General features: G+C 36.2%; 1 protein-coding gene across 1 annotated transcript in view; it reads left to right on the top strand.

The window, feature by feature from the left end:
* The window catches only part of KCNH8 (potassium voltage-gated channel subfamily H member 8), a 383,990-nt gene that overhangs the window by 100,319 nt on the left and 261,257 nt on the right, over positions 1–22,414 (top strand). Inside the window, exon 2 of the mRNA XM_023207239.2 lies at positions 10,414–10,647. Coding sequence (XP_023063007.1) covers positions 10,414–10,647 — 234 coding nt within the window. The remainder of the gene's footprint in view (positions 1–10,413; positions 10,648–22,414) is intronic.

Raw genomic sequence — 22,414 nt, 5'->3', positions numbered from 1 at the left:
TTAACTTACAATTATCTCTTGTAAATCTACTCATCTTTCCTGTTTAATCTAACATGAGTACTGCAAAGCAGAAAAAAACTATGCAGGAGACAGATGAGATTCTGGAAAATGCTACCAAATTATGGAAAACATTTGAATACCATTATCTTTTGCAGAATATAAACAAAACTTAAATGGAGAAAGGTCGGTCCACTCTGATGGATTGGGCCTACTAATTTGCATATGTTGTCTTTAAAAATTCAAATTTAAAAGACCTATAAGGGTAAAAGTAATAAAACGACTAAAACATGGCTGAATTAACCATTTTTTTCCCTCAAAGCCTCATGTATGCTTGAAGTAAAGAGGCTGTTCCAGTCTATTTGAAATTAAAAAGAAATATTCTTTGAATTAAATATAATTGCAAGTAAAGTCTAGACTGTGTTTCGGGAGAATCAGGGGACAAGTTAAATTAAATGTTTTGGGAATGTTAGTATTCATAGAATATGGCTAGTTTCATTTGCTAGATTCCACTTAACTTGCCTTTCAGTAGGCCAAAAAAGATGTCAAGATAAATAACTATGTTTTTTCCAATAAAAATATTGTCTTGTGGTCTTATTTTGTTTTTAAATAAACTTCTAAAAGAAATTTATTAAAAGGTATAAAATTAAAGTCCTACTTAGCCACATAAACATATGTTTATTTAAAGAGAATAAAATTTCAGTAAATGAAAATTGTCCTAGAAAATCCAGGCCCTGTCATTTTCTCCTTAACTCTTCACCTTTCCTTTACCTCTGGGTTGGAAAGTTACAGTTTTTATCTACTATTCATTTGTGTATGTTGAAAGGGGGAAGCTATGGCGAAGAATAAGCTTTCTCCTTCTTGCTCTCTGCAAAGTCAGGGGAAAAGTTTGACCACATTTTCTTTACCCAATCTACCATAGATGGGCCCCTAGGTTGATTCCGTGTCTTTGCATAGCACTGTGATGAACATATGAGTGCATGGGTTTTTTTTTTTTGTTTTTTGTGTTTTTTTTTTGTTGTTGTTATAATGATCTATTTTCCAGTAATGGGATTGCTGGGTTGAATGGTAGTTCTGTTTTATATTCTTTGAGAAATCTCCAAAGTGCTTTCCACAGTGGCTGAGCTAATCTATATTCCAACCAACAATGTATAAGCATTCCCTTTTCTTCACAGCTTAACCAGCATCTGTTATTTGTCTTTTTAATAGTAGCCATTCTGACCAGTTTGAGATGGTATCTCATTGTGGGTTTTGATTTGCTTTTCTCTGATGATTAGTGATGATGAATATTTTTTCATATTTTTATTGGCCACTTGTATGTCTTCTTTTGAGAAGTGTCTGTTCATGTCCTTTGCCCATTTGTAATAGGGTTTTTTGTTTGTTTGTTTGTTTGTTGATTTGTTTAAGTTTCACATAGATTCTGGATATTAGATTTTGTCAGATGCATAGTTTGAAAATATCTTCTGTCATTCTGCAGGTTGTCTGTTTACTCTAGTTTATTTTGCTATGGAAAAACTTTTTAGTTCAATTACATCCCACTTGTTAATTTTTATTTTTGTTGTAATTCCTTTTGGGGACTTAGCCAGAAATTCTTTGCCAAGGCCAATGTTGAGAAGGCTATTCCCTAAGTTTTCTATAGTGTGAAGTCTTACATTTAAATCTTGAATCCATCTTGAGTTAACTTTTGTATATGATGACTGGTAGGGGTACAATTTCATTCTTCTGCATATGGCTAAACAGTTATCTTAGCACCATTTATTAAATAGGGGAGTCCCTTCCCCATTGCTTGTTTTTGTTGTTCTTGTCAAATATCATATGGTTGTAAGTGTGTGGCTTTATTTCAGAGTTTTCTATTCTGTTCCATTGGTCTATGTGTCTGTTTTTGTACCAGTACTGTGCTGTTTTGGTTACTGTAGGCTCATAGCATACTTTGAAGTTGGGTAGTGTGATACCCCTGGCTTTGTTCTTTACGCTTAAGATTGTTTTTGTTATTTGAGCTATATTTTGATTCCATATGAATTCTAGAATATTTTATTCTAATTCTGTGAAGGATGATGCTGGTATTTTCATCCAAATAGTGTTGAATCTGTAAATTCTTTTTGATAGTATGGAGAGATACTGATTTTTTCAATCCATAAGCATGGACTGTTTTTCCATTTATTTATATCATCTCTGATTTCTTTCAGCCATGTTTTATGGTAGAGTTTATTTTTTTAACTCTTTGGTTAGCTGTATTCATAGGTATTTTATTTTCTTTGTGGCTATTGTAAATGGGATTATGTTCTTGATTTGATGGTCAGCCTGGACATTGGTATATAGAAATGTTACTCATTTTTGTACATCTATTTTGTATCCTGAAACCATACTGAAAGTGTTTATCAGTTCTAGTAGCCTTTTGGCAGAGTCTTTAGGGTTTTCTAAGTATAGAGTAATATCATTAGCAAAGGAGATAGTTTGACTTCTTTTCCCATTTGAATAACTTTTTATGTTTCTCTTCCATTATTTTTCAATATGAAACTTATTTATTGAACTCTAAGAGATAATAAACCTGACAAAAATTAGTACAATTCAACACTAAAGCTCATACAGGTGGAAAAGTGAAATTTACAAAATTTATTGATGATTTTGCTAATTCTAAATTATGAAAGAGTGTATAAATTTGCTTCAAGTTTGTTTATCTTAATGAGCTTTCAACTTTGTTTAATGAAAGTTTTAAAATTTGTTAATATAGGGTTTTTTCCTCAATAAGATTGCTGTTTTTAAAATTATTTTTATTAAGCCATTCAAATGAATGATTACATAACTTTAAGAAGATTTTGTTTTGTTTTGTTTTTTTTTCCTTTAGATGGAGTCTCACTCTGTCGCCAGGCTGGAGTGCAGTGGTGCGATCTCAGCTCACTGCAACCTCTGCCTCCCAGGTTCAAGCGATTCTCCTGCCTCAGCCTCCTGAGTAGCTGGGACTACAGGCACCTGCCACCATGCCCAGCTAATTTTTGTATTTTTAATAGAGACAGAGTTTCACCATGTTGGCCAGGATGGTCTCGATCTCTTGATCTCATGATCTGCCTGACTCGGCCTCCCAAAGTGCTGGGATTACAGGCATGAGTCACTGTGCCTGGCCAAGAAGATATTTTTGAGTACGTATGACATGCATATGACAGAAAATTCAAAAGTTAAAGTGGGTATACAATGAAAATAAGTCTCTCTTTTTTTTATCTTTAGCTATATAGTTACTTCCCTTTAATCCTTTACTGTCACTAGGTTCTTGTAGATCTTTCCAGTGCTATTCTAAAGAATCATCTCAAACTTTAATGTGTACATGTATCTTGTTAAAATGTGATTTAAGATTTAGTGGGTCTGGAGTGAAGCTTAAGATTCTGAATTTCCGGTGAAACCCCGTCTCTACCAAAAAAATACAAAAATGTAGCTGGGCAAGGTGGTGGGCGCCTGTAGTCCCAGCTACTCCGGAGGCTGAGCCAGGAGAATGGCGGGAACCCGGGAGGGGAGCTTGCAGTGAGCTGAGATCCGGCCACCACACTCCAGCCCCGGCGATAGAGCGAGACTCCGTCTCAAAAAAAAAAAAAAAAAGATTCTGAATTTCCACCTCCTGAAGCTGATGTTGCTGGCCCAGGACTATGCACCCAATGGCAAGGTTGTGAAGGACATTTGTTTCTATTTGTCTCTCTGTTTGTTTGTTTATTGGACTGAAGGGAGCAAGATAGTCTCGTAAACAGATGCAGTTTTCTGCTTTCTACTACTACCTCAGCACTAGAGTTCCAGCTTTGAGCTTTACATTGTTACAAAGCTTTCTTCCAATCTTTGTCTTAAGTGATAATCTATACAGTATTTAAAAAATCAAAGCATAATTGAAGAATGAAACTTAGCGATATGAAGCCTGATACTGGATGATGTATAAATTACGAGGACTATGAGAAATCTTTTTTACAAATTTTTAGTCTGCTATTTAAACAAGGTTAGAAAAGTTACCAGATGAAGATAACCTCCTAAATTTTGGCAGAAGGCATGCTGTAAACTTTAGCTTGGAGCCTGTACTATTAATCTAATAAAGATGCTATCATACTTGGAAATGATGCAGTTAAGCTCCCTGAAATCAATATAAAGTACAAAGATCATTTAAATATTTTAAAGTCATAAACATTAATATTCTATCTTCCTATACAAGTAGTCTCCAGAAATGACTGTATTCAATATCACAAGGGATACAAACGTTGTCTTTGTTGAACCTGTATGTAAAGGTAATTCTGAAAGCATGGGGGGCAACTCCCAAAACAATATCAAAAGTTCCTGTTTGTTTCTTGCTCTGTGCAGGAAAGTGAAGAACGGAGGACTTACATTTGTCCACCTTCCTTGTCAACAGCGTATGTTACTATGAGTACTTGCTGACCCAATACAAGGTTTCTTTTTACAAACAGAACCAATATCAAAGATACTCTTCAGAAATAAAGATTTGAACTATAGATGTCTCAATTTCTGCATAATTGGCAGAAAGAGCCAGGAGAATACAGGTTTCTGTATGATGCCAAGTCAGTGTGTATCAATGACCCCATTGCTTTGAATGACTCCAGGGATCTGCCATATGGAGAGTTATTTCGCTCGGTGCTGAGATGGTTATTTTTAAATATTTGAGGCTACAAAGGGAGAATGGTTTGTATCTACTTAATCTTCTTGAGCACACACTATTCTACTTAGAGTTGTGATTCTCAAACCTAAATTATGTAGTAGTATACAAAATGATATGCACAAGTCATAGTAGAAACAGCACAACCTTTCAAAGTTTCAATTGAATTAAAAGTTTTACAGCCCCATATCAAAACAAAATAACACTACAACAAGCAATAATTTATGAAAGGGTATAATGAAAAATTCTGATGAATTTTTAAGTTAAACGTAAGATTTGAAAATAATATCAGGCTTAGGAGTATGCTTTTAGTCCCTGTGGAATACAGATTTATTGGCCAGTAGGAGGATATTTCAGTGGGAAACTTTTTGAAGTACTACGAAATACATTAAAAGCATGTGAGATTAGAGACCAGATTATTTGAGTAGAAATGACATTTCTGTGCCGCCTATGAGACTCCAGAGTGCCTGTATGCAAAACATTTTGAGACCACAGAAGTTACTATCCTATTTCTGAAATACTGATTTTCTGCATGAAATTAGGAAGTGACATAGAGTTTGCTAACACATCCAGACAGGCTTAGGAGATGTCATCAATGAATTTTTAACGTATAATCTGTATAGAGAAAAATCCGTGTCTTTGGGTTTTATGGAGACTAAAATAGGTAAAAACATTTTTCTACAAGTTGCCCATTTCTCCTGCTAGTAGGGAGCAAGCCACTTCTTTACAGAATGCATGGCATAGTAAAATAAGTCACACAGACTGAGTTTTAATCTTCAGCATTGGATCTTAGACAGGAAACTAAAGTTCTCTAGGTCTGTGTTCTCTGAAAAGTGGGACAAGTACAAAGATGAAAGAAGCTAATAGTGGATCAATGTTTATGTTCTTCTCTCTTTTTTATTTTCATCTTTTATACCTTCCCATTCCTACCCCCTTCTCTTTGGGCTTAAGAAGTTAACAATAAACAGTACATCTTCATTTGAAAGGGAAAGTGGTGCTCTATATTAGATCAGACTCAGTGACCTGGGTGTTTACCAATCATGAGATTCTCTCTGGAGATTCATGAAAGCTTTTTGCTAAGAAAGCATTTAGAGAAATAGTCAACTACCTAGTGTATAAGTACATTTATATCTTTCTGTTTACCGTCACTTTCAAACTGAATATATATACAAAAATGACCTAGAAACAAGCAGAGAAAAGCCGTGTGGCATTTAGATGCATATCGCATATGCATAATTGATTTCTTAAAAGGTTAAATACCCTTAGCATATGTGTGGATAGTGATATACCCATGATGAGCCCATAAGTATTATGGCAGTGGCTTTGTTTTACATAATTCTAAAGTAAATGTCATGTTTCTTCTTCAGGGATTCCAGGACTGGGATTCAGAAAAGCATATGTTTCCAAGTAGATAGCTGGGCAAGAGAGGCTACTTTCCCAAATATAAGGACCATTCATGTAGCTAGTACACTGAGCTTTATGAAGCTCAGGCTGCCACTAAATTCTCTTTAGAATTGAAATGCAATTACATATTGAGGACAAGTGCTAAATATAAACAGGAAAGACCAAATACATGCCTTTATTTTTTCCTTTGTTTTTGCAGTATATTTGCAGAAAGAATTAACCACCTCAAAGACACTATAATCCTTAATTGAAACACACAGATCAGTCAACTTGGTGAATCCTTCAGCATCTTTTGTCAAAAGTTTGTAGCAGCTCTGAAGGACTGGTCTTTTCTTATATTCATAAACAATTATAAAGATGCTAAGGAAATTAATAAATGAAGCAAGTAACTAAGAAGTATACCAAATGAAGTATCATTAAATATGTCCTGAATATTTAAAAATAGGCACTATGTTGCATGAGGATACATAAGTAAGGGGTGAAGACTACATAAAAGTGAGTGATTATTACAAAAATTCAAATTATGAGCTTCTTCTTTGGGGAAGGAAGGAAATACAATTTGTATGGTATACACAGGGGTTTTCACTGCATGCATGATCTACATGTATTTATTATTGTTTAATAATATTATACAATCTTTACAGGGTATCCCATATTTCCTAATTTTTTAAAGTGGCAAAGGCAAGCTGGGTATGGTGTCTCATGCCTGTAAACCAGCAAGGCCAAGGTGAGTGGATCACTTGAGCTCAGGATACAAGACCAGGCTGGGCAACATGACAAAACCCCATCTCTACAAAAATTAGCCAAGTGTGAATTTTTAATGTATAATCTGTATAGAGAAAAATCTGTGTGGTAGTGTGTGCCTTTAATCCGAGCTACTCTAGTGGTTGAGGTGGGAGGATCGATCAATCAATTGAGGCTGCAGCGAGCTGTGATTGTGTTACTGCACTCCAACCTTTCTTTCAAAAAAAGAAAAATAGAAAAGACAAAATGACAAAACATAGTGAAGAGAATGCAAAATTAAGTTGGTAAAAAATCCAATGTAATATAATTATAATAATAAAAGTAAATATATGAATCTTAGGTTGAAGAATGTATTTTTCTATTATACTTAAAAAAAATTGATATATGCCATGTGCAAGATACAACTAAAACATAAGTCCCTGAAAATAGGAATATAGGAAAAGATATGCTAGACAAATATTAACAAAGAAAACTATTGTATCTATATAAATAGTTTAAGAACTGGACTTTAGGATAAAATGCAATGTTTATTCTGCCTGCAATTCTTTTTTCCTTATTCATTCTCTGAGCCTACTTCATCCAAGCATCTGCTTCTAACATTCTGGGACTTATGATAGGCCATCTTAATGTATTTTTGTCTTATTCCAACCTAATCATTTCAAAGCCCAAGATGTTTGATCTCTCAACTCTAGTAGTACCTATTATTTGTGTACCACTGATTTGGTATTTATATGATGTGTTTTAGTGTTATTTATGTACATGCATTTCTTTAATTAAATTACAATATCTTAGAGCTAGAGATCATGCTTATTCTTCTTTAAACACCTCCTGTCACCTCACCCCAGGACTTGCCATCTGGTAAAATTGTGTTATCTGGTATTATCGTATAATAGAAAGTTAATAAACATGTCAGCAGTCAACTGAAAAATGGCTTCTGAAAGTGCATTAAAAGCTTTTTTTAGGATGTTTAGTACTTTGTCAATGCTATGTATTTACATTTTCTAAGTAATCTTCCAGCCAAAATTTCAAAATGGAGTTGAGGAGAGACACATACTATTGTTAAAGCGACCCAAAGCTGTGCCGAGTTGATGAGACTGAGACTATAACCCCCAGTAGGAGGGTACCCCCGTCTGGTGACTCCCACAAGTTTATGACTATGTGATTGTTAAGGACTGGGACCACATCTAATGAACTTTTTACATCCACATCTGAAACAAAGTCCAACATACAATGTATAGTCAATAAGTGATTCAGCAAGGTGTGAAAGAATTAATTATGAGTCTAGGGTAATGTAATTCACTCCTGTGGCTTCAAAACAATGTATAATGGGAGTTTCTCAGTGTGTGTCTCTAGCTCATGCTTTCAGAGGGAGAGAGTGGCTGGGAAGGCAGAAAAGCCAGCTGGGTGGAGGCGGGATGCTGATGCTTACACTATAGTTGGTACTCTGGGGTTAGGCGCTGATTGGAGCAAAGCTGAGTAGAGTGGATTTGGTTTTGGCAGCCGATGGTGGACCATGTTTGGAAACAAACAACAAAAGCTTAAAAGGAAATGGAGAAACAAATGGAAAGATTTTCAGTGCTTCTCCTGCTGGCCACCAAGAAGTAGCTGGAGTACCTTCTTTCACATGGCAGGAAAGATAGTCTGTCCACTGCAAACCTCGTTTAAACTTACTGTTTTGTGAATAGGCAATATATAAAGCGTGTGGGATGAAATTCAAAAGGTACAGTAGGGTGTATGGGAAAAGTAAGTGTTTTCCTACCTCTGCCTATAGTTGCTCTGTCTAGAGACAACACAATTACCAGATTCCATTTATTTTTAGGTATACAAAAACATTTCATGTTTGGTATGCATACACATGTGCATATATATATATATTTATTTCAGATAAATAGCTCATATAATAACATACTATACTGAATCTTGCTTTTTAACAAATTAACAGCTTATACTGTACTTTTTCCATTTTTATCTTTATCTTTAAAATCCCAGTCTCTAACACTGTTGGTATAGCAGTGTCCAACATTTGTTTCATGTATGAATGATTAATTTGATAATAGTATCTAATTCATTCATAGTGAACCTAAAAGTCACCCACCAACACATTTTATGAATGCCTTATCTTAAACTCCATCTCCAACATGCATCTTTTCTTTTCTCCCTGTTGACATTATATTCAAATTAAATCTCAAAAAATTTATCCCATGGAAACCTTCTCTGAATATTGACTGTCTCTCCCCCAGGAGTTATTTCTAAGCACTTAATAATAGTTTACTCTTACTGATTACTTAATAGTTTACTATTTTGATTGTCCTCTAAGTCTTTGGTGTTAATATTATAACCATAAATATGTGAATAGCATTCTTTTTTTTTTTTTTTCTTTTTGAGATGGAATTTCGCTCTTGTTGCCCAGGCTGGAGTGCAGTGGCACAATGTTGACTCACTGCAACCTTCGCCTTCCAGTTTCAGGCGATTCTCCTGTCTCAGCCTCCCGAGTATCTGGGATTACAGGGGCCCACGACCACGGTTGGCTGATTTTTGTATTTTTAGTAGAGATGGGGTTTCACCATGTTGGCCCGGCTGGTTTCAAACTTCTGATCTCATGATCCACCTACCTTGGCCTCCCAAAGTGCTGGAATTACAGGTGTGAGCCACCACGCCTAGCCTGAATAGCACTCTTAACAATAATTTTTTATTAAGTAGTTGTTTGTGCCAGACACTTCACTAAGCACATAATATGCATGATCTCATTAATTCCTACAACTCACCTATGAAGTAAATAACATTATTATTATTGTAGCATACCGGTCGTTGCCCTGCCAATGTCTCCTTGACTCACTTGGAGATCGTATCCAGACCATTTCCTTATATGCCACTGTTTTCTGGCATCTTTCTGCCAGAGTGATCTCTGGAGAGTGCACTTAGCTCAAGTGGGTGGGTCAGAAGTGCCAACATATTGACATCCCAGGAGTGAACTTTAACCAATTATGTGTGGACATTAGTGGGTAAATACTTCTGCTTTCTCTCCCCTTTGTGTGACAACCTTTAGTTGTACTCCTCACAATTATTTCAGGACCCATATATTTTGCCTACAGCAGTGAACCCTTTTTTAACTTACTCTTTATTTTCTTTCATCTCTTCCCTGTCTCGATTTACTACTTGCTTTCTTCCTGGAATCACCTCCCAAATAAACTAATTATGCTCAAATCTTAGTCTCAGGATTTGCTTTTGGGGAAAGCAGATCTAAGGAAATTGAGGTTTAGAGTTCTTGAGTAACTTTTTCAAGTTCACCTATACATTACATGGCAGATTCAGTATATGAAGCCAGAAGCCATGATCAAAAGCATCATCCCTTACTGCCAACTAGATGGTAGGTGCCACAAAGCAGACCAGTGAACACATATGTTTCTTCCACAGTGTGTTTCAAAATGCAAGCCTAAGTCAGAACTTAATGCATACTTCTGCTGGTCAAGTCCATTTTATGTTTTGGAGTGTCTCTTTTCCACTGCTGCACATCAGAACGTGCCTTTTGGCAGTTAGCTAAACACATATGCTGGTAATTTATACAGGAATTGTATATAAATTCTCATACTTATCTAGTTGCTGAGTATCTTCTCCTTGTTTTTCTATAGATAGCAACTTCATCCTCGCCAATGCCCAGGTGGCTAAGGGTTTCCCTATAGTCTACTGTTCTGATGGCTTCTGCGAGCTTGCTGGATTTGCCCGAACTGAAGTCATGCAGAAGAGTTGTAGCTGCAAGTTCTTATTTGGGGCTGAAACCAATGAGCAACTGATGCTTCAAATAGAAAAGTCACTGGAGGAGAAAACAGAATTCAAAGGAGAAATTATATTCTACAAGAAAAATGGTGAGTTGGCTTTCTTTGGTGCTCACTGGAGAGTAGTGAAAGGCTGTCTTCTTTCAACCTAGTAATTGCTCCACAACTCCATTAAGGCTTAATGGCATTTCATATACATGCAGCCTGTTACAGAAGTTTCACAAATGACTTGGATGATAGCCTTGTTTTTACCATTAGTAGCATAAACTGCCTAGAAATTTTGAATTAGAATTATAGCTATTCAATGTCAATGAATAGTTAACGTATATTAACTGAGTTAATATATGTTAAAATAAAGTATGTTACTATTATATTTTGGTAATTCTTAAAATATATGTTATGTATAATAGTTATTTGTATATTAACAACTTTTATCCAGAAGTTTTTCCCAAATTTTATGCCTTAAAGAGCTACATCTCAATTCCAGTCATTAAAGACAGAGATCCGCGTGTTCCCTGCAAAAAAGGACGTCAGTTAAAAAACAAAATCGGCATATGCATTTCCTTTTCCAGTTACCTAGCCACAGAGCCTTTTTCACTATTCTCTTAAATTCTAAACACAAAACAGGAGACACATAGCATCTCATGTTAGAGTAAATTTTCCTGGGCTCCAAACTGCCCCTGGGAAATACTAGGTATTTTCTTGTGGCTTTTAAATGAAAGAGGATCTAGGGGTGTGTAAGGTGTCTGCAGTCCTTGGGTTCTATGTAGGAATACATATCATTAGCAAATGGGCCCTGGTACTTCAGGTAAATTAAAGAGAGAGAAAGGGGAGAAATGCTAGATCAAAAATTAGAACAAACTAATATTTTATCAATATCCAAAATTCTCATTTTTTTCTTTAATAGCTTTCCTTTTCCCTTGTAGTAACATAATCCTCTGAGTTTTAGCTAGTGCATGGCTACCAAACTACAAAAAATATTTCCCAGTCTTATTTGTAATTGGGTTGCGCTTGTGGCTAAGTTTTAGGCCAAGATATATGAGAAGGAATATTTTGTGCAATCTCTGGGTAAAATACCTGAAAGGGAAATTGTTTGTTCTCTAATTTATCTCCTTTCCCTTTCCCATGGTGTGGACAGAACTATGCCCTAGAAAGTACATATATTGAAGTCATAACCCCCAAAATGATTGTATTTGGAGATAGGGCCTTTAAAAAGATAATTAGTGTTAAATGAGGCCGTAAAAGTGGGGACCTAATCCAATATGCCTAGAGTCCTCATAGGAAGCAGAAGAGGCACTGAGGGTGTGCACACACAAAAGAAAGACCACATGAAAATGCAGCAGGAAGGCAGCGATCTGCAAGCCAAGAAGAGAGGCCTCAGGAGAAACCAAACTGTCAGCCCTGTGATCTTGGACATCTAGCTTCCAGAGCTGTGATAAAATAAATTTCTATTGTTTAAGCTACCTAGTCCATGTTATTTTCTTATGGCAGCCCAAGCAAACTAATATGCATATGCTAAAAAGTTAAGACAGCTTAAGAAACTTTTGGGCTGAGACAATGGGGTTTTCTAGATATAGGATCATGTCACGTGCAAATACAGGCAGGTTGACGTCCTTTTTTCCTATTTGAATACCCTGTATTTCTTTCCCTTGCCTGATTGCCCTGGCCAGAACTTCCAATATTATGTTGAATAGGAGTGGTAAGAGAGGGCATCCTTGTCTTGTGCTGGTGTTCAAGAGGAATGCTTCACTGATAGGTGCAGCAAACCACCATGGCACACGTTTACCTATGTAACAAACCTGCACATCCTGCACATGTATCCTGGAACTTAAAACGAAATAAACTTAAATTAAAAGAAGAAAAGGAATTGCATATTTGAAATAGAAACAATAATGGCTAAGATGTTGCTAACGTTTATTTACTGGCTCTAAAAAAAAAGGTAGTCCCACCTTTTATTCATTATAACAATATTACAATAATGTTTACTCCTTCCCTTCAAAAGAAAAAGTTAAGACAAGGCTGGAAAGCCAGTTTCAACCATTTGACAAGGACAATAACATAATGAAATGCAGAGCAACAAGACAGAAGGAACCTGGGTATGTTTACAGATCCACTTTCCACTCCACACAACAAAATTTCTATCTTGTTTTGTTGTATTTCTATCTTGTTTGGGTCACTTATTTTGGGGTCTTTGTGTAACAGTATTTAAATTGTACTCTAACTCAGGGTTTCTCAGACTTGCCACTGTTGACATTTTGGGCCAGTAATTCTTGTGGTAGAAGGCTGTCCTGTGCAGTGTAGACGCTTAGCACCATCCCTGGCTTCTTATATCTTACTCTCATTACTTTGAGGTATTGAGATCAATGTCAAGAAGAGCCTGCATAATGAAATTTCATCCCCTTTTGTAAGTTATTTTTCCTTGGAGGATATTCCCTGATGATGTGAATTTTGGATATACAGTAGTTATGAAGTATTGGAGACTATCTCTTTGGGACAGGATACCTCAATTCTTTGGCACTGGTAACACAGTTCAGACCATTGTGTCCTTCCCAGTGTCAATACATAAGGCCTACATAGCAAATATGATAAAACAAAAGGATTCCAGCTCTATGTAATTATACCATAATCATTGAAAGGAGGCCTGAGATAAAAGAAAATGGAGGATGTTGCTGAGAATGCAGACTGGCAGGGAGTGATAAAACTGCCATCCGGTGGAACAAAGAGGAAAAGATTTCCTTTGTCTGAAATATCCGCTGACTGCAGACTTGTCCTTCTTAAGATAGGCGCCTTGTATAGGTCACTCCAAATCCATATGAGTATTTTCCTTTTTAAGCCTCTCCACAATATCCAAATCTAGGTGTCAGGACCAAACGATGGAGACTTATAGGCTAGACAGGTAGAAAGTATGGCGTACAGGGTGGGAGCAAGAATTTCTTGAGCCCAGTTTTTTAATAAGATGTCTCTGCAACCTTAGACACACTTGGGTAGAAATCATTAAAGGCACCAATTCCCTTTAAGCTAGTCACCATGGGGAATTGTCTGACATTCCAAGAAAACTAATTGATCCAGTTACTAGACTGAAAATTGCCATCTACCCTAGGCTAATCATACTGCATTATAACTATTTATATAAATTTCTGTCTGTAAATGCAGTTGTGAGCTTTTGAAGGCACACTTCTACATCCCCAGTTCCTGAAGCCTGGGGTTTCAGCATTCTTCAGATGGTAGTTTCTTAGCAAATACTTGCTGAAGGGAATTGAAATTGATTATTAGCCTATGGGTACTTTAAAATATGTCTGGATTTCTGGTTTTAAAAAATATGCTTATGACTTAAAGTGTCCTCCTTTGTTCAAGGATCATTTTCTTTTAATATGCTTTAGAAAGCAGATGCTTATCTTATCCTACCCAGATACATTTTGACATTCTGTGATTGTGCTGCTTTGCCTATTTGTTCCTTAAGGCTATGATTGCTCTCCTGACCTTACCGAAAAAGTGATAGGGAAAAGCTATCCAACACAATTTATCAGTGCTTCAGAGCTATAAAACCACATAGTGGGAGATCATCTCTGGTTTTCCCTGTTCTTTCTTGTTATCCTTCAAGCTGAGAATGGACATGCTGAGATGTCATGTCCTATTTGTTTTCTTCCTCACTCTAGCTTGTTGGCAGAACTTTAATATCAACGAGTTGTGTCTTCTCTAATAGCCTGAAAGACCGTCATGATTGGACCTACCAGCCTTAGCTTTTATATGTTTATCTTAACATATCTATCCTCTCTACAGAAAGCTTATTTTTTCCAACCTATTTGCATATTAGTAGGTCCAATATCATCAGTTTCCTGGAAAGAAAAACGTAGAGAACAAAGATTTAAGATTGTTCTTAGGATAATATTGCCAATTTTGCAAAAATATTATTGTGGTGTATTAGTTTGTTAGGATTACCATTATAAAGTACCACAAACTGAGTGACTTAAACAACAGAAATCTGTTATCTCATAGTTCTGGAAGCTAGTAGCCCATCTAGATGTTAGATGGGTTGGTTTCTTCTGAGGGATATGAGGAAGAATCTGTCCCATGCCTCTTACTTCGCTACTGGTGGTTTGCTGGAAACCTTTCGTGATCCTTGGCCTGTAGAGTGTCACCCAGATCTCTGCCTTCACCTTTACATACAGGTCTCCCTATGTGATGGTCTGTGTCTAAATTTTCTCTTTTAAATGAAGACATCAGTCACATTGGATTTGGTCCTACTCTAATGATCTCTTTTTAACTTACCTCTATAAAGACCCTATCATCAAAAAGGTCCCATTTTGAGGTACTGGGGATTAGACTGCAACATATCTTTTGGGGAAGACAAAATTCAACCTAAAACATCTAGTTATATTTATATTGAATAGATTAGGAATTAAATCATTTGCCCAAGATTACAAACTAGTAAATAAAAAAACCCAAATGCATAAACATTCTTGCTTGACTTCAAGGTCCTTGCTCTTAAGCCACTGATTCTCTGTGGAGGTGGAGATGCTGCCATCTCCCAGGGGAAGTTTGCAAATCTCTGGAGGTTTTTGACTCAATAATGAGGAGAATGCTTTTGTCATTTATTGGGCAAGATTGAGTTGCTAAATATACTGTAATGTGTGGAATGATCTTGCAATTGAAGAATTGTCCAGTTTCTTGCATAACTGTCTAATGCCTAGTCAGACTTTCCAGGAGGTGAAACACTGGTTTCTAATTATCTGAATCCTGAACTTAACATACAGAGTGCTTTTTGAAAGGATTTATTTCCCACTGAATTTTCAAGAATGAAACCGTAGTGTAAGTGAGTGAAGACTGAACTTTATCACGTTCAGAATTTCACCATGTAAGAAAATCTTATTAGTGGCTCACAACACTTGTTGGTCTGATGGAGCAGATATTCAGGTGTTCTGCACTCAGAGGCATAGCATTTGCAGTGATTCTACATACTGGTCCAATTATGCAACTGTTTTATTATATCTTCTGCTCTAGTTGGTCATACCTGAGCATTTCTTGTTGAGATATATATTATCAGAGTAAATAACTTCATTATTATTTTCTGTTTCTCTCTCTCTCTCTCTCTTTATGTGTGTGTGTGTGTGTGTGTGTGTGTATCTGAAAATAATGTGTGTAGGTAGGCAAGTTTTATTATGATGATTTTTATTTCTAGATAGTAAAAAGGGAAATACAGCTATTTAAAAGAGAATCTTGGGTTTTGATAAGGTTGTGGATAACTCTTTACTCACAAACGCTTTCATTCTCACGTCACAATCAAGGTTTGTCATTTCTGTGTGTATACCTCCTGAGCTATTGCTTATTTGATGTTTGTCTTTATTCTGATTCACTGTTTTATTTTACTTAAATAAATTGTAAGCAAAAGAAAACTAAGCCCCTACCCTGAATACAAAACCAGGATCACTAATTTCAAATAGAAGGCAAACACAAATCAATATTAAATGAAAACACTGGTTTTAAGCTTTTTAAAATCAGAAAAGTAAAAAGTATACTGGAAATCCAAGTAATAATAGACCTAATCAATTTTATTATGCCAACCAGCATGTATGTTATTTTATTTAATTTTCCCAGTAACCCTTCAAATAAATGTAGGTTATTTCCCATTTACAGATGAGGAAACTATGATGTAGAAAATGACTTAAACACAGGTCTAAATGTTATGTCATGAACAGGTCCCAATTTGTTGCCCCAGTCATTGTTCCTTATTTTATTTACAGATTGATTTATTTACAAATTGATGCACTTCAATTTATTTATTTTTACATCTTAAAATTTAATTATCTGAGGACATAGTAAAATGCCCCAAAAAGCCCATTCTTTTTAACATGTTAGGTTTTTAATTGTTTGCGATATATGTATACATATACATATACATATATATAGTACGTATATATACGCCTATATGTATGTGTGTTTACACATGCACACGTAAACACACACACACACTTGTTAAAACAAAAACAATTCTTTTATAATTAACTGCCTTTTTTTAAAGGGAGAATGTTTCCAAAGAGGGAACCTCTGTTTACAAGCAAATTTCAAGCTGAACTAAGCTGTTGAATAAACAAAAACTGGTATATGGAAATAGGGAGGGCTGAAGAGGCTTCTTTAGCTTTGGGATGGGTAGAGGAAAAGAAGGAGGAATCACGACAGATAGGAAGAAAAGAGGAGGAAAGGGGAGCAAGCAAGGAAAATAAATGGGGAAACATCTGGTGATCTGGTGGTATTTTATCCACCAACATGTCTAAAGGTAAGTTTTATATGCTAGCTGCATAGTTTAGCTTCAAATACACATTTTCACTAATACGTACATATTCAAATGTAAGATATTTATGTTTTCCACTTAAAACAATCTTGTGTACCATCAGAAGTATTCAGACTGCTCTTTGGGCAACATGCTGTGTTCACGCAAGCGTACACATAAGCTGTCTGAATCAGGTATATTCATAGTCTTACGATTTCAGATCGTCATAAAAGTGAAAAGGAAGCAATTTTCTTCATGACCTCCCTCTTTTACAATGAGCTATTCATGACAGACAATTACAGTAAGAAACATTACTTAAAAAATTATTGTGCATATTTAATATATATATGACACTATAGGATATGTATATATATAGTAAAATGGTTACTGGGTGGAACAGGTTAACATATCCATTATCTCACATAGTTATCCACTTCCACCCCTGTGGCAAGAGCAGCTATAATCTACTCATTTAGCAAAAATGCCAAGTACAACACACTATTATTAACTATAGTCTTCTTGTTGTACATTAGATCTTTCAACTTGTTCATGCTGCATATTTGCTGTTTTCTATCCTTTGAACTATATCTCCCCAAATTCTTCTCCCCACCCCAATGTTAACCACTGTTTTATTCTTTGTCTTTATGTGTTTGATCTGTTTTTCACCTTATGATTCCATATACAAGTGAGATAATGCAAGTTTTCTTTCTGTGTCTGACTTATTTCTCTTAGTATCATATTCTCCAAGTCACATCCGTGTTGTGACAAATGGCAGGATGTCCTCCTTTTTTAAGGCTGAATAATATTCATCTGTGTGTGTGTGTGTGTGTGTGTGTATTTCTGGGTCATATGGCAGTTCTATTTTTAATTTATTTAGGAACCCCCATACTGTTTTTCATAATGGCTTCACCAATCTACATTCCTACCAACAGTTTGCAAGGGTTCCCTTTTCTCTACACCCCTGCCAACACTTGTTATCTCCTGTCTTTTTGATAGTAACTGTCCTAATGGTGTGAGATGATATTCCATAGTGGTTTTAATTTGCATTTCCCTGATGATTAGTGATGTGGAACACCATTTTATATATCTATTGGTCATTTTTATGTCACCTTTGGAGAAGTATTTATTCAAGTCCTTTGCTTATTTTTTATTTGTGTTATATATTTTCTTGACATTGAGTTGTACATGTTCTTTATCAATCTTGGATATTGACCTCTTATCCAATGTATGGTTTGCAATTCTTTTTTTCTCAATTTGTAGGTTACCTTTTCATTTTGTTGACTGTTTCCCTTGCTATGCAGAAGGTTTTTAGTTTGATGTAGTCCTGTTGATTTAAGTTTTGCATTTGTAGACTGAACTTTTGGTGTGAGATTCAAGAAATCATTGCCAAGACCAATGTCTTGGAGAGGAGCTTTTCCTCCTCTATGTTTTCTTCTAAGTGTTTTATAGTTTCAGGTCTTATATTTAGTTTTTTTATTGATTTTGAGTTGAATTTTGTGTATGGTATATGATATGGATCCAATTTTATTCTTTGGAATGTGGAAGTCCAGTTTTTTTCCCAGTACCATTTATTGAAGAGATTTTCCTTATCCTGTTGTGTCTTTTTGACGTCCTTGTCAAATTTAGGTTCACTGTATATGTTTGGATTTATATCTGGACTTTCTATTCTATCTCCCTGTTCTTTGTCTGTTTTTAATGCCTACACTATTACTTTTTTATTACTATAGCTTTATAATATAATTTTAAATCAGGAAATCAGATGCTTGCAACCTTTTTTTTTCTTTAATCAGAATCATTTTGACTATTTTGGGTCTTTGGTGGTTCCATATGAATTTTAGGATTATTTTCTGTCTGTGAATTGTCATTGAGATTTTAATAGGAATTGCATTGAATCTATATATTGTGTTGGGTAGTGTGAACATTTTAACAATATTAATTCTTCCAATCCATGAGCATGGACTATCTTTCCATTATTTGTCTCCTCTTCAGTGTCTTTCATCAGTGTTGTATAGCTTTAAGTGTAGATATCTTTCTCATCCATTATTTTGCTTCTAACACTAAGAAGATATTCTTAATGAGTTCTTTTACACTTAGTTATTCAACATGACTCTGGAGGATTTTTAGAATATCTGATTATGTCATCTAGTTATTTCAGAATTGGAACTCAAAATAGGAAAAGAGACAATGATTTGGGCTGTAAAATTTCAGAGTATTACCATAATAACAATTTTAAATTTGAAGCACATATGACTTCCCCATTTGGCTGTTAAGTAGTGGGTTTGTAGCATAGAATATGGAATGTTTTCATGTAACATACAAATTTCAGAGCAAAAGATGTCATGCCCACCCATTTAATAAATGAACAACAGCCAGATTGTATTTTTAAATAGAATGTGTTGAATCCAAATGAATGTTTTTGTGAATACCAGAGTTCCCAGCATGGACAACACTTGTAGTTGCTTTAGAATTTCCCCATGTCTAAAGAACCAAGAATTATTTTATCAAGAGCTAGTGAAACCAGGCTTGAGATCACACAAAAATAAAAAGATAGTTTATTCTAAGATTGAGTGAGAACTGGGGAGAAAGGAAAGATCATTCTGAGCAAAACAAAATTATCTTCTCACCTAGCCCTCCCATTGATTCAAACCACAGTCCAAGACAAGGGAAAGGCAGTACAACAGCACAAGTGCAATATTTTTTTATAAAGTTCTCCTCAGGCTGTTGAGAATCTTAAAGTCATTAGCACCGTGGGCATTAGGCTTATATAAATGGTAGCCTTGGCAGCAACTGAAAGCATCCAAGTGAGCCTGGAGGACAGTATAAAACTTAGATTCTTACTTCTTTGGAAGCCAAGAGGACTGGATTATAAGGACATTTCCTCTGAGTGTTAGAAGTATTTGTGAAGAGCCCCAAGGAGACTTGGTTTCCTGAATGTGAGACCTTGTAATATTTTTCCTGTGTAATATATATGACCATATTTTTACTCACTGGGTTGTAGAGTCAAGGAAACTCAAAACAGTTTGTCTAGTGTTCCAGTTATGACAAACTACATTAGGACCTAGCAACTTAAAATAACAATAACTATATCCTACAATTTTGTGGGTCAGGAATTTAAGTTGGCCATGGGTGGCTAATTCTCCTTCCATGTGGAGTTAGCAGAGGTTGGAATTTGGTGGTGTTCAGTGGGGAAATGTACTTGTTTGGAAGGTATAAGATGGCTTCACTCATGTATGGCATCTTGAAAGGCTGAGACCAGTTGAGACCATGAACCAAAGTGCCTACCAATGTCCTCTTCAGCATAGTGGGTTTGGGTAGTCACTAGTCTGGTAGTCTAGTGTTTCATGAACCGGGCAGAAACTGCAAGAATTTTTGTGATCTCATCTAAGAAGTTACATAGCATAACTTCTGCCATACCATATTGAGTGGAGCAGCCACAAGTCCACTCAGATTCATGGAAAGGAGACCAAAATTCTACCTCTTGATAAGAAGAGTGTCAAAGAATGTGCAGTTGTGTTGTACAACTTCAATATCTAGTTTCATAGAAACACATTTGGGGATGAGTGTGTGTATAGCAACAGGCAAGAGAGCATTTGGTTCTGACGCTTGTAAAATTAGCAGTTTTCGTAAAGTCTATGGGGCCACCAAAGAGTTACCATGCTTCCTTCAACTAAGTGTATTTGAAAACATTGGGTCAGATTATTGTGACTATTCTCAGTTGCTTTCTCCAGCTTGATTCATCTGAAGCCTTACAGAGACTTTGCATGCCCTCAAATAAAAAGCATGCATTGTTCTTTATGTTTTGGCAAAAGATTTTATGAAGATTCTCCAATATGTCTTTTCAGTCTTGATAGGAGATTAATATTTTATATTTGCCTCTTAGGCCTTTTGCATTCAAGAGGTGAATCTCACAAATGCATTTATGGAAGACAACTTCAAAGTCATGGTAGAAGGAAGGCAAAGGGTTCAGAAAGTAGGTGCACTGAAGGTAGCACATGCAGCTTGTATGGAGAGTCTGCCTTGCAGTTTATCTTTCTGTTTGCACATCAGCTTTGTATTTGTAAATGTAGGCAGTCTTTCTTTTCTTCTTTTCATTTATCTGAACAAGCTACTCTGAGAGAGCTTGTTCTTTTTCTTTGGTCATGACTAAAGTTGCATTGTTTAATCAATGAGCAGGGGTTTTATGTAAGTCCAGTTTTTGAAATGTTCTTCACTGACCCACACTCTGCAGCCAGAATGATGACAAGAAAGTGAGACAAACGTAGAGATCAGGTTGCAGTGCATTCATCAGAAACTGCTTAGCTTAGCTTGTTCTGCTTAGATTTAGTGTTCAGCGATACTACCTAACTAGATTCCTCCATACTTTCACTTCTTCAGAATCAGCCTCAGCACCTTCCTGACTTAGCACAGACAACTTCATAAAATAGGAACAGCTGACATTTACTGAGCGTTCACTGTGGGCCAAGTTCTGTGCTCTGCTCTCTGCCTGTGTTGTTGCTTCAATTTAATCCTCTCCTCAACCCTTTGAGGTATATCCTATTACTATCGTATTTCACAGTTAAAGATACTGATTCACAGAGAAGTTAAGTGGGAGGGCTGGGATCCAAGTCCTGGCAATTCTGACTGCTGACCCCTTGTACTCTGAAATACTAAGTCATGCTCATGCACCTGGCAAACCTAAGCTTTCCACCTAGGAAGCCCTTAGTCTATGGCAGTGGATGGTAGGCATGCCAGGCACTATACATACCCCTTGGGGTGAGTGACTGACAAGCTATCAGGGAAGGACTAGCTCAATAATAGCTAGAATCAGAAAGTTTTGGAATAGAATCTCAGCCCTCTACCATTCAGTAAATATGTATTCTAGTTCAGTTACTTTGCTTGTTTGAGCCTCAGCTTGATCTTCTCTAAAATAGAGATCCAGTATCATCCTCATAGATGTCTTATGAATGGCCAAATGAGATAACCACTTTTCATTGCACATTATCAGGAACAGCCACATAATGTGCAGGGGCCATTGCAAAATGAAAGTGCAGATGCCTTTGTTAAAAATTTGCTAAAAATTTCAAGACAGCACCAGCAGAGCGTTAAATGAAAGCATGGGGCCCTTCTAAGCGTGGGGTCTATGTGACTGCACAGACCACATGCCCATGAGGGTGGCCTTGTACATCATAGCCATTTAATGAATATTCTTTCCACCCCTGACATTCTTCCCACCAGAAGAACCTGCCTACTCCCATTTCCCAGAGTGCTAGATCCTCAGAACCTCACATTAAGGAGCCTGGAATCTAATGCTTGGCCCTTGGCTAACTCTGAACCCTGGCCTGTGGGCTGGTTTCTAGTTTTCCCTTACCTTATCAGAAAGCCGTGAATATCTATCCATCTTCAACGAGATCCCACAAAATTTCTGTGAGGTCTTAGCCAAGAGGATCTATGTCTCTTGAGTTGAACAGGAATTATAAAATCAGCACAAAAAGTTACATCATTTACACATGCTTAAACTATGCTAGCAGCATGAATAATTATATAATATTGACTGGCTGCAATTATATTAAAATAGTGCTTTATTTTTCAGCGATGAGCCTTTACTCTACG

Source organism: Piliocolobus tephrosceles, chromosome 2 (genome assembly GCF_002776525.5).
Source record: "Piliocolobus tephrosceles isolate RC106 chromosome 2, ASM277652v3, whole genome shotgun sequence".
NCBI lineage: Eukaryota > Metazoa > Chordata > Mammalia > Primates > Cercopithecidae > Piliocolobus > Piliocolobus tephrosceles.
Note: the sequence above shows the minus strand (reverse complement) of the source record. Positions and strands in the feature narration are given on the sequence as shown.